The 12,993-nt window shown below is 39.9% G+C and overlaps 1 protein-coding gene across 1 annotated transcript in view; it reads left to right on the top strand.

Annotated features, from left to right (window-relative positions):
- The window catches only part of S100PBP (S100P binding protein), a 55,285-nt gene extending 42,692 nt beyond the window's left edge, over nt 1-12,593 (top strand). The window contains exons 4-5 of the mRNA XM_006862146.1: nt 8,539-8,626; nt 12,452-12,593. Coding sequence (XP_006862208.1) covers nt 8,539-8,626; nt 12,452-12,593 — 230 coding nt within the window. The remainder of the gene's footprint in view (nt 1-8,538; nt 8,627-12,451) is intronic.
- The last annotated feature ends 400 nt before the right edge of the window (nt 12,594-12,993 follow it).

Below are 12,993 nucleotides of genomic sequence, written 5' to 3'. Positions count from 1 at the left end.
AAAAGAAAAATCAGAACTAAGCAAAACCAATAAAGTGAATTGTCCACCTTTGCTCCGAGGTTCTTACTGCATTATTCTGTGGTGAGTCTGTTTCCCCATTTGTTCTTGCTCAGCTCCGGGCTGCCGAGCTTGGCAGATTCAAATATACGTGATTTCTTACTTCTGCTACAAGTTCCACTAGCTATAAGCCTTCAGACTTTTAAAATATTCCTACCTATGTGGTTCAGAGTTTTGGAGCTCTGTCCTGAACCCATTTTACCTGGTATATTGCTGACGGCAATCTTCACTGCACCTCTGTCCGCCATCAAGCCCTGCCGTCATTTTATTTCTTGACTGCTGTTTCCTTGAGTGTTGACAGTGGATCCAAGCAAAATGAAGTCTTTGACAACTTCTATCTTTCGCCATTTATATGGATGCTATTTATTGGTCCATAGGCAAGAATTTTTGTTTTCTTTACATTGAGATGCAATCCATTCTGAAGGCTTTATGCCTGTGATCTTCATCAGTATTTTATGTCCTCTTTACATTCAGCAAACAAGACTGTATCATGGTTTTCACAGATTGTTATTAGAAGAGTCTTCTTCCAATCCTGATGCCATGTTCTTCATATATCCAATTTTGGATTATTTGTTTAGCATACTGATTGACTAAGTATGGTGACAGTTTACAACTCTGGCACACATCTTGACCCATTAAACTTGTCAGAAAAGCCACTGGCATAGCAGGTATTCAGCATCATACACTCTACTCTGTTACAACAATTCATTCACTTTCAATTTACTAAGGATGGGAAGTAAGCTGGATTTCCTCCCCCCGCCCAAACCAGTCAGCAACTTTATACTTACAGATTAAGGGTTAGATCAATTGCTGATCTCATTCCTGAGATGTTAGAATTTTATTCTTCCCTAATTTCATTCTTAGTCACAAAATAAAGGACAGTCTTCACCAACTTCTAGTCACAACTTAAAATAAAACCTCTTGGATTGTTGGGCCAAGAATGCCCATCTGTTAGACTATGAAGAGAAGATTCAAATGTTTCCATTCTTGTTAGCATCTCTAAATTGGAGGAAGAAGAGGCTGGAACTATATGTTAAAATAGGTTTTTGGATTTTTAGGCCTACCTAGGTTTGACTCCTGGCTTCCCTGTTTACTAGCTGATAGATGAGTAACTTTTCTCAGCATCATTTTTCTGAAGCCTGTCAATCATATGATAGTTAGGATTCAATGATAGGATACATGCAAAGCAGTTAGCAAAGTACCGAGCATAAATGTTAGCTCCATGATTATCTTTAGATCTTTAAGCCATATTAATAATGATTACTTTAGCCTAAAAGCAAATTTTTAGTGCTAATAAAAACTAATATTTCTTGATGCATTAGCTGAGACAAATCAGCCACTTACTAAGCCCTTGTATGCTTACCAAAAAGGTGCCTAGGTGGTGCAAATTTTTAAGTGCTCGGCTGCTAACCAAAAGGTTGGCCATACTAACCCACCCAGCAGCTCTGAGAGAAAAATCTAGTGACTTGATCCCATCAAGATTACAAACAAAATAAAATCCATTGCCACTAAGTCGATTCCAACTCTTAGTTACTCTAAAAAACAATGTAGAACTGCCCCCATAGGGTATCTAAGGCTGTAATCTTTAAAGAAATAGACTTCCAGCATCTACCATAAAGTGTTTGGTAGATTCAAACCACCACCCTTTTGGTTGGCAGCCCAGGACTTAACCTCTTCCTTAACAGGTCTCTTTGTCATAAAGATTACAGTCACGAAAACCCTATGGGGTAGTTCTATTCTGAAACCTGGGGTTGCTGTGAGTCAAAATAAACTCAGCAGCTTGTAACAGCAACATGCTTACTCAGAACTGGACTCCTGGTGTGGCGCTATGAGCACTGGACGACAAACCACAAGGTTGGCAGTTCAAACCCTCCAGCTAGCTGTACCTCTGAAACCCTATATAGGGTTGCTATGCTTCAAAGCCAATTTGATGGCACTTAACAACAATAACATTGAAATGTTATTCTCAAAAAAAGTTTTTAGGGAAATTGAACCCCATAATGATAGTTATATTTTTGAAATTTTGACTGTCACTAGCTCTGTGATCTTGGGCAACTTACTTCTCCATTTCTTCATCTATAGGAGATAATAATAGTACCTGGTGTGCCTCTGTAAAATAAGCCTTGAACTGCTAACCACAAGTTCAGTGGTTCAGACCTACTAGTCACTCCTTGGAAACACTGTACAAGATTGTTGAGAGTTGAAACTGACTAGACGGCACACAACAGCAACTGTGATAGTTACGGTTTTATGTCAACTTGACTGGGCCATGACTCATTGGTTTGGCATTTGGGATGTAGCTATTCCCCCATGATGTGATAACCCAGTAAGAAGATTAAGGGTAGGCTGTGGTAGCGTAGTGGTTACGAATTGGGCTGCGAACCTTAAGGTCAGCGGTTCGAAACTACCAGCTGCTCCGCGGGAGAAAGATGAGGCTTTCTACTCCCGTAAAGATTTACACCCTCGGAAACCCTATACAGGGTCGCTATGGGTCGGAACCGACTCGATGGCACATAACAACAACAACAAATATGGTGTGGAAGGAGCTCTGGTAGCGTAGTGGTTACGAATCGGGCTGCGAACCTTAAGGTCAGTGGTTCGAAACTACCAGCTGCTCCGCGGGAGAAAGATGAGGCTTTCTACTCCCGTAAAGATTTACACCCTCAGAAACCCTATACAGGGTCGCTATGGGTCGGAACCGACTCGATGGCACATAACAACAACAACAACAACATATGGTGTGGCGCTGTGGGTTAATGCGCCAGACAGCAATGCCGTTTGAACTGTAAGGTTGGCGGTTCAAGCTCACCAGCTGCTCCTCGGAAACCTTATACAGGGCCGCTATGGGTCGGAACTGACTTGACAGCACTTCATAACATAACATAATAATATCACTCTTGGAGTCCTGGTGTGGCTCTGTAGGGTAAGCACTTGACTGCTACCACAAGGTTAGTGGTTCAAACTCACTAACCACTCCTTGGAAACCCTATACACTGTTGCTATGAGTCAAAACTGACTCAGTGGCACTTAATAATAATACCACCCTTAATCCCATCACTACCCTGGTCAGATTTATGGAGATTCCAAAGGGTGTGACATACAACACCTACAGTTCCTGAAAGCACAAGGGCATTCCTCTCGAGCCTCTGGTATTTCTGTTATAGCAGCACTAGAAAATGAAAATAGAAGGTAACCACTTAAATGATTTATGTGGTGACTTAGTTATCTAATGCTGCTATAACAGAATGACCCAAGTGGATGACTTTAACAACCAGAAATTTATTCTCTCACAGGTTAGGAAGCTAGAAGTCCAAATTCAGAGCACTGACTCTGGAGAAAGGTCCTTTTCTCCTTTAAGGAACTGTAGGCCCAGCATTTCTTGGAATTCTCTGTGTGTTCTGACATTAATCTCCCTCTGGATCTAGGAACTTCACGGTGCAGTTCCAAAGGACACACTCTACTCCTAGCTCTTCTATCTTGGTGGTAGCAGGGCCCTCCTTCTCTACTCAAGTCTTTCTCCTTTATAGGGTTTCCAAGGAGTGGTGGCGGGTTTGAACCACTGACCTTGTGGTTAGCAATCCAATGCTTATCTTACAGTATCACACCAGGTACTGTTATTATGTCGTGCAGATGGAGAAACTGAGAAGTTAAGTTGCTTTTAACTCCAAAGCATATACTTTTTTGACAGAGTTTACCTTGTTGAGGCTTTAAATAAATTAGCCCTGAAAGTTATGGTGTCCTGATATGGTACTTTTGGATAAGCACCCGACTGCTAACCTCAAGATCAGTAGTTCAAAGCCAGAAGTTCCTCGGAAAGCATATACAGGGTCATTATGAGTTAGACCAGCACCTGTCTGTCAGTTTGTCATACCGTGGTGACTTGTGAGTTTCTGTGATTCTGGAAGCTATGTCATAGGTATTTTAAATATCAGCAGGGTCACCCACATGGACAGGTTTCAGATGAGCTTCTAGATGAAGACAGACTAGGATGGGGACAGACTCCTTCCTAATATTTTCTCACTGAAAACTTAATGAATAGCACTGTAACACTGTCATCACCAGATTACTGAATATTGAAATGTAATTAAGAGCACTAGAATATTGTTAGATAATCATGTCAGGTTTGAAGGCATTCAAGATGCAACTGGGGAAGAACTTCTTCCATAAAGTTGGGTTGACTGAGATTATGTGAAGAAGTAAAACCTTCAGGACCTTCTTTTGTTAGTGAGTGAGGCACAACTGAAAATGAAGAGAAAGAGCTGTAAACATCAATTAATAATCAGAACATGAGATGTGCAAAGTATGAATTTAGGAAAATTGAAAATTATAAAAAATGAAATGGAATGCATCAACATCAATATCCTAGGTATTGGTGAGCTGGAATGGACGGGTATTGGCCATTTTGAATATGACAGTCACATGATTTACTCTGCCGAGAATGACAAATTAAAGAGGAATGGCGTAGCATTCATCATCAAAAAGAACATTTCAAGATGTGTCATGAAGTACAATGCTATCTGCGATAGGCTAATACACATATTCAAATTTATGCAGCAACCACTAAAGCCAGCGATGATGAAATTGAAGAATTCTGCCAACTTCTTCAGTCTGAAATTGATCAAACATGCAATGAGTATGTATTGATAATTACTGGCAATTGGAATGCATATGTTGGAAACAAAGAGGAAGAATCAGCAATTGGAATATATAGCCTTGGTGATAGAAATGATGCTGGAGATAACATGTTAGAATCTTGCAATATTAATGACTTGCTCATTGCAAATACCTTTTTTAAACAATGTAAAAATGACACTACAGATGGGCATCACCAGATGGAATACACAGAAATCAAATTGACTACATCTGTAGAAAGAGATGGTGGAAAAGCTCCATATCATCAACCAAAGCAAGGCCCAGGGGCAAACTATGGAAGCAGACCATCAATTGCTGTATGCAAATTCAGGGTGATGCTGAAGAAAATTAAACAAATCAATAAGAGCTAAAATATGACCTTCAACATATCTCACTTGAAGTTAGAGATCATGTGAAGAATAGATTTGATGTGTTAACCATAAAGACCGACAACCAGAAGAGTTGTGGGATGACATCAAGCATCAAGAACATACAGGAAGAATGCAAAAGGTCATTGAGAAGATAAGAAAGAAGAAAAGACCAAAATATGTGTCAGAAAAAACTCTGAAAATCCAATGTAGAATTCTAAAGCTAATGGAAGACATGAAGAGGTACAAGAGTTGAACAGAAAATTTCAAAGGTCAGCTTGAGAGGACAAAATCAAGTATTATGATGAACTGTGCAAAGTCCTGGAGTTACAAAAACCAAAAGGGAATAACACACTCAGCATTTCTCAAGATGAGGGCACTGAAGGAAAAATTCAGGCCTCAATTTGCAATATTGAAGGATTCTGTGGGCAAAATATTGAATGATGCAGAAAGCATCAAAAGAACATGGAAGGAATGCATAGAGTCACTGTACCAAAAAGAAATGGTTGATGTTCAACCATTTCAGGAAGTAGCATATGGTCAAGAGCCAATGATACAAGAAGTCCAAGGTACATTGAAGGCATTGGCAAAGAACAAGGCCTCAAGAATAGATGGAATATGACTCACTCAACTGTGCAAAAAGGTTGGAGCACAGCTATCTGGTCAAGAATGGAAAAGATCCATATCTGTGTCTATTCCAAGAGATGTGACCCAGTGGAATGTAGAAATCATTGGTCAGTATCATTAATATCACATGCAAGTAAAATTTCTTAATACTACAAAAACGGCTGCCATCATACATTGACAGAGAACTCCAAGAGGTTCAAGCTGGATTCAGAAAAGGAATATAGAATGAGGGATATCATTGCTGACATCAGATGGATCTTGACTAAAAGCAGAGAATACCAGAAATTTACCTAGGTTTTATTGTCTATGTACAGGCTTTCAATTGTGTGGATTGTAAACTATGGACAACATTGCTGAGAAAATAAGCATTCCAGAACACTTAATTGTGTTTATGAGGAACCTGTACGTAGACCAAGAGGGAGTTATTCGAACAGAACAAGGGAACACCGAATGGTTTAAAATTAGGAAAGGTGTGTACCAGGATTTTAAGCAAATAATTTGAGAAACTGGATTATATATGAAGAAAAACATAGCATCAGGATTGGAGGAAGACTCATTAACAACCTGCAATATGCAGGTGATAAAACCTTGCTTGCTGAAAGTGAAGAGGGCTTAAAATACTTACTGATGAAGATCAAAGACCACAGCATTTGGAATGGGTTGCACCTCAATGTAAAGAAAACAAAAATCCTCACCACTGGACCAATAAACATCCATATAAATGAAGAAAAGATTGAAGTTATCAAAAGACTTTATTTTGCTTGGATTAACTATCAACACTTATGGAAGCTGCAGTCGAGAAATCAAACAACGTACGGCATTAGGCAAATCTGCTTGCTGCACAAGACCTCTTTAAAATGGTGAAGCAGAGATGTTAGTTTGAGGACTATGGTGTGTGCCTGACCTAAGCCTGATCTATTGATATTTTCAATGACCTCATATGCATGTGAAAATTGGACAGTAAATAAGGAAGACCGTAGAAGAATTGATCATCTGAGCTATGGTGTTGGAGGAGAATATTAAAAGTACCATTGACTGTCAAAAGAATAAACCAATCTGTGTTGGAAGAAGTATAGCCAGAGTGCTCCTTGGAAGCCAGAATGGGCAGACTTACTTAGTCTTTAATATTTCGGACATATTGTCAAGAGGGACCAGTTTCTGGAGCAGGACATCTTGCTTTGTTAAGTGGTGGGTCAAAGAAAAAGAGGAAGATCCCCAATAAGATGGACTGGCACAGTGGCAGCAGAAATGGGCTCAAACGTAGCAATGATTGTGAAGTTGGTACAGGACCAGACAGTGTTTTGTTCTGTTGTGCGTAGGGTCACTATGAGTCGGTACCAACTCAATGGCACCAGTAACAACAAATGAATCGGAACTGACTTGACACTTAACAACAACATCAGCAAAAGTTAAAGATCTTTCACCAAAACTTGAAAAGATGGTCTATAGCCTAGTTAGGTTGCTCTTGGTTCCTGACAACGTAGTAGCTAGCAGAATGAGAAGCATGTGGACTAGCTGAAAGTAGGTCCCCAATGTCTAGGGCAGTGGTTTTCAAAGTGTGGTTCCCAGAACAGTCTCACTGGAGACTGTTAGAAAAGCAAACTCTCAGGCCCTCACCCCAGGCCTGAGGAAACAGAAACTCTGGGGTCAGAGCCCAGCAGTGTGTTTTACAGTCCCTCCATCTGATTGTAATATATATTGAAGTCTAAAATAGGGAAATTACTTCGTAATGGGTACCTATTTTATTTCTACTTCTGAGATGGTTTTAGCCTAACTCTCAGCCCTTAAGAACAAAATTAGCATTAGCATACAATGGCAAGATAATAGAGTCAGACAGGAACAAGTTGAATCCTAGTCTCATAAAATTTACTAAGACAAGCATACCTCCCTAAGCCACCTTTCCCATCTTTGTGGTGCTGTAGGATCAGCACTGGACTGCGAACCACATGGTCAGCAGTTCAAACCCACCAGCTGCTCCTTGGAGAGCTTTTACAGAGTCACTGTGAGTCAGAATTGATTCCATGACATTTAACAACAACAAAGTGACGTTAATAGTATCTTTATCCATACATGTTTTAGTTGTTTGTGTTTTAGAATTAAGCAAAATAACATGTAAAGTATGTAGTGCCTTGCCAGGCCCTCAGGTAATTGCCTCTAGAAAAGTGACTTGCCATCTAAGAACCCCCATCCTTATCTGTTGTAAACGCCTCGTTTCTTAAGTTTATTGGTATTTCTCTGCTTGGACATCCTCTCCTCCTAGCCCTCTTCATCTCATTGACTTTAAATCCTTGCATATAGTTTTCTTCTCCTGGGGGTCTTCCCTTAGCCCCACCCTGCCGATCTCTGCACTTGTTGTTAAGTGCCTTTCTGTCTGTTCTGACTTATAGTGACACTGTTAGGGTTTCCAAGGAACAGCTGGTGAGTTTGAACTACCAGCCTTGCAATTTGGAGTCTAGTGGTTATGCTCTCACGCTATACCAGGACTCATGTGCTGCGTACATACTAGCATCTATCTCTCCTATCACCATACTTACCATACAGTTTTGCAATAATTTGTTTTCCATGTAAACTTCATTGAAGACATACAGTGTCTTGTCCACTTAAATTATATCCAGAAACCAGTAAAGCCTGCAGACATTGTAGGAATTTTCATACATATTGAATGACTGAATGGTGGCTGGCTTCATTACTTCATCCTCCTCCCTGAGCAAGCTTCCCTCTCTAGTTTGTCATTTTTGCACTGACTGCTTGTGATAATCCATAGTACTGGGACCAGTACACATTTTTTGTTTTCCTGAAAGCACATGGTAGTTTAATAAGCTACTCCCTAACCACTAATCCTTCTGTCTTACAGGTGCCTTGGGGGAACTATATGCCTTGATGAGCAAAGTGCATCACAGACAGACCCAAAAAAGGCAGCATCCTGCAGACCTCACCACTCGGTGAGTGATTAGGAGGGAAAGGAAAAGGGTTGGATTTGCTGTGGGAGGAACATGGTGGGGAGTTGCGGTTGTAACTCTTGTTTAATTTCAGAGGGAAGAAGAGATATAGTATAATGGAATAAGAATTGGACCAAGTTCAGGAAACTTGGGTTCTAATACTAGTTTTGCAATTTTTTAGCTGTGTGGTTTTGATTGGTCCTCAAAAAATAAAGATGCTGAACTAATTAATGCAAAAAACCAAACAAACCCAAAAAAAACCACCTTTCTAGTTCTGAAATCTCCCCCATCCTTTTTCTTTCTTTCTTTGTGGTTTTGGGGAGGTAGGAGTAATGACTAGTCAGGATTAGAGTTAGAGTTAGGACTATGGCTAGGTTTAGTGTTAGGGTTATGGTTAGGACTATGGATGGGTAGGGATTTGGCTAGTGCTAGGAGTAAGACTTGGTCTAGTTTTAGAGTTTCAGTTAGGTTTGTTTACTTTTCTTTAAATTGACTTGACTTTTCATTTGGAGTTCTGGTGTGATGCTGTGGGTTAATGCATGGAGCTGCAAAGTCAGTTTGAACAGCAGGGTCGGAACCAACTTGATGGCCCTTAAAAACAACAGCTGTTCATTTGGAAGTTCTGTAACTACATTATTCCCTCTTTTTACTCTGTGGGTTTTTCGTTGTTGTTGCAAACTAATATCTCTGATCAGAGCTTAGTCTTATTAGTTCTTCTTTGTAGGTAACTTTTTGTTTTTCCAAGCTGCTCTTAGTTAGTATTCTTTCATTGTGTGTGGTTATGAAAAGTTTAATATGTCTTGGTGATTTTCTTTTTAGGTCTATCCTGTTTAATGTTTGTTCAACTTCTTGAATGGCTGTCTTCTCATCTTTCCTGATGTTAGGGAAGTTTTCATCTTAACAACTCTGACAATTTTCTCTTAAGTTTTTTTGTCTTTTCCTGTTTTGGAATTCCAGTCACATGCAAGTTATTTTTCTTGAAAGTGTCCCACATATATCTTTGGCTTTATTTGTTCTTTTTTCTTATTGTTCTTCTATAAGATAAATATTGAGAGATTTGTATTCAGGCTCACTGTTTTGGCCTTCCATTGATTCAGCTCTGCTTCTTTGCCCTTTCAATGTGTTAGCTATTTCTGAAGTCTTACTATTTATTAATGTTCTGGCTTTCTATTTGCTGTTTTTGAATGGTTTCCAATTTTTCATTTACTTTGTCATTTTGTTCTTGTAGTGTTTTTCAGAATTCTTCTAAAGTTTTGTCTGTATTTTCCTTGATTTCATCTGCAGTTTTCTCTTATCATTCTCTTAATCTTAGAAATTACCTAAATATAATTCTTTTAAACTTATCAGGAGCCCTGGTAGCATAATGGGTTACACATTGGGCTACTAGCTGCAAGGTCAGCAGTTCAAATTCACCAGCAGCTCTGTAGGAGAAAGATGGGGCTTTCTGCTCTTGTAAAGATTTACAGCTTTGGAAACCCTACACAGGGTCGCTATGAGTCGGAACTGACTCTACAGCACATAACCACCACTACCACCATTAGGTAGTTCCAATACTATTTCTGGTATTATAGTGTCTGACTCTATCTTAGTTATTTGTTTCAGGCATTCTGAAATTTTCTCCAAGATATTGTGGTGTCATTATATTTAATTGATTATTGTATTTTGTTATGTTCTCATGTGTCTGTCTACTGGTGGATGTGATAGAGACTAGAAGTGTGTATGCAGTTCTGTGTTCACTGTGTAGTATAGTGTAGTTCAGAACTGTTTGTCTGATGTTGGCTGCTAATTGCCGTTGATCAGGTGGTCCAGTAGTAAGTAGTATTACTTGCCCAGTGGGTAGAGCTTCAGGCAGTACAGATGTGGCTGGGCCATATGGGCACAACTGCTTCTCCCCAAAACAAGCAACAGCAATAAAAGATTTAATGAGGCGAAATTCACGTGCCTCCACATGTGGGGTGGTACACCCAGAGCTTGACTCCAGGCAGAGTAGAGGCTGTGTAGGAGGGAGGGTGCCACTAGCTGCTGGGTGAGTGAGGACAAGAGCTGACCATGCCCCTGGCTACCAGCAGGACCCAGGGAACAAGGTAAAATCGCATCCCACTCACCGCTAATCTCCAGGCTGCTATATCAACACCTGCCCCCAAAAGCTCAAGATGGCTTTGCCACTCCAGGGCAGCCGGCAATCTGCCCATCTGCCTCCTTTCTTACTGCTTCTACTCATCATCATCTTCTAGTCAGCCTTTAGTCCACCTCTCTATCCTGTCCTCTGAGCCCAGGGTTCCCAGTTACTTTGATTCAGTTACTTTGAAGTCATTCTTGATTCCCTTTTGTCTCACCCCATATTTAGTGCATCTGCAAATCCTGTAGACTGCGTATAAAAAATATCCAGAGCCTGACCATTGTCATCCTTTTCACTTCGATTATTGTAATAGCCTCCTAAGTGGTCTTCCTATTACTATTCTCAACTCAGCAGCCAAAGAGATGCTTTTGAAGCGTAAGTCAGATGCTGTCACTCCTTTGCTCAGAATTTTCCAGTGGCTTCCTGTTACACATCTTCATGTGTCCCTGCCAGGCCCTACGTGCTTTGGCCTAGGCTGATATGGGAGCTCACCTTCTTCATCTCAGTACTCTTAGCCTTTATCCTCGCTCATGAGGCTCCAGGCATTGTGACTTCCTTGCTGTCTTTCAAACATGTCAGACATGCTCCTACCTCAGGGTCTTCACACTCAGTGTGGCTTCTCCAGTTGCCAAACTGAAAGCAGTTCTCAGGAAGGCATGAAGGTTATTAGATAAATTCTAAAATCAAGTGTCATTTCAAGTCCAAACTCCTCGACTTATGTAATGTATAGCCTTGGGCAAATTATCTAACCCGACTGAGTCTCCATTTCTTATCTGTACAAGGACTTAATGAGAGTACTTTCCTGGAGGATTGTTAGTAGTACTAGAAGAGATGAGGTGTGTAAAGAATTCAGGAGGTACTCGCAGATTGGGCTAGGTAAATGGCAGGTACTGTTATAATTATTTTCAATCCTGACTGCTCCTATGGAGATTAGTAAAAATTCAGAGGTCCAGGCCTTAATTCCAGAGCGTCTAAATTATTGAGTGCTGGAGGAGAGGGAAGGACCAAGAATCCATATCTTTAAAACTCTTCCCTGGAACAACTAGGATTGAGAATGGAATAAAAGTATCTCAGAAGGTTCTGCAGAGCCCCAGCCCAGCGCATGACTAAAGGAGACTCAAGAAACTTTTCTTTGAGCCTGTGCTATTAATTGTTCAGTCTCTAAACTTGCAATGAGATATGCACATGATGACTCACCTTCTCTGGGAATTTTATTCTAATTTTAACTGCTGTGTCCGACAATGGGGTCCTTTTGAAGGTACAGGACTAATGCAAGAAATGAAATATGGATCCTGCTCGAATGGTTTGGGGAAGGGGGAAGTGCTTTTTTCCTACTTAAATATAATTATATATTATAACTACTTCTTATTTAAACATTATTATCCATTATAATTAGTTATAATGGATAACAACGTTTAAGTAGGAATTTAACTACTTAAAAACATTTGTGTACATGGCACATATCATCATAACCCTATGGAAATTTGGTGATTTGCAGAGTTAGAAGGAAAACAGCATTTAAGATTTAATTTTCACATAAATAAAATAGTATAGAATTTCTAGTATGAGAATTGAAATACAAAATTAATACTGGATTTTCAAAAATAAAGATATTCTTAAAATAGCTTTGCTGGCCTTTTCTGTGTGCAGACAACCATTCCATCGGAAACCCTCAATTTCCTGTTTTTATTCTTCCTCTCTCCTGATAGAAACTACTCCCGGTTCCGACAGAAAACACTGCAAAGATACAGTCTAACTCAGTGGGTTGACAAGAACGAGGGAAATCACCATCGGTTCCAGCATCTCCCAGAATTCTCACACAGTCCATTGGTCTCATCCCATCAGCAGTGAAGGTCACTACCCAGAGTCCTTTCCAGAGAGAACAGCATCTCATTTTCTTTTGCTGTTTTGTGCTTTATAGATTTTCACGAATTTTTATTTAAAGAACTTTTCAAGTTTTGGACATGATTGCTGATTTTTTTTTTTTTTTTTTTTTTAGTATGAGGTCTCTTTTTTTTTTTTTTAAGCCCTGTTGATTTGATATTTTAAAAATCTTATTTAAATGAAAGGTGGCTGTCTCTAAAAGCCAACATTAAGCCAAAACACTCGGGCTCAAGTAAAACAGCCACCTCTATGCAGAGGTGAAGTCTCCTTCAGGTGTCCTGGTGCCCCAAAGAAATTATTATTCAGTCCTCCTGCAAGGAAGAGATTCTTTATTAGGCCACAAGCCAGGGTCTTTACTACTGATGAT

The sequence above is a fragment of the Chrysochloris asiatica genome, unplaced genomic scaffold, assembly GCF_000296735.1.
Source record: "Chrysochloris asiatica unplaced genomic scaffold, ChrAsi1.0 scaffold00047, whole genome shotgun sequence".
In the NCBI taxonomy this organism is placed as follows: domain Eukaryota; kingdom Metazoa; phylum Chordata; class Mammalia; order Afrosoricida; family Chrysochloridae; genus Chrysochloris; species Chrysochloris asiatica.
Note: the sequence above shows the minus strand (reverse complement) of the source record. Positions and strands in the feature narration are given on the sequence as shown.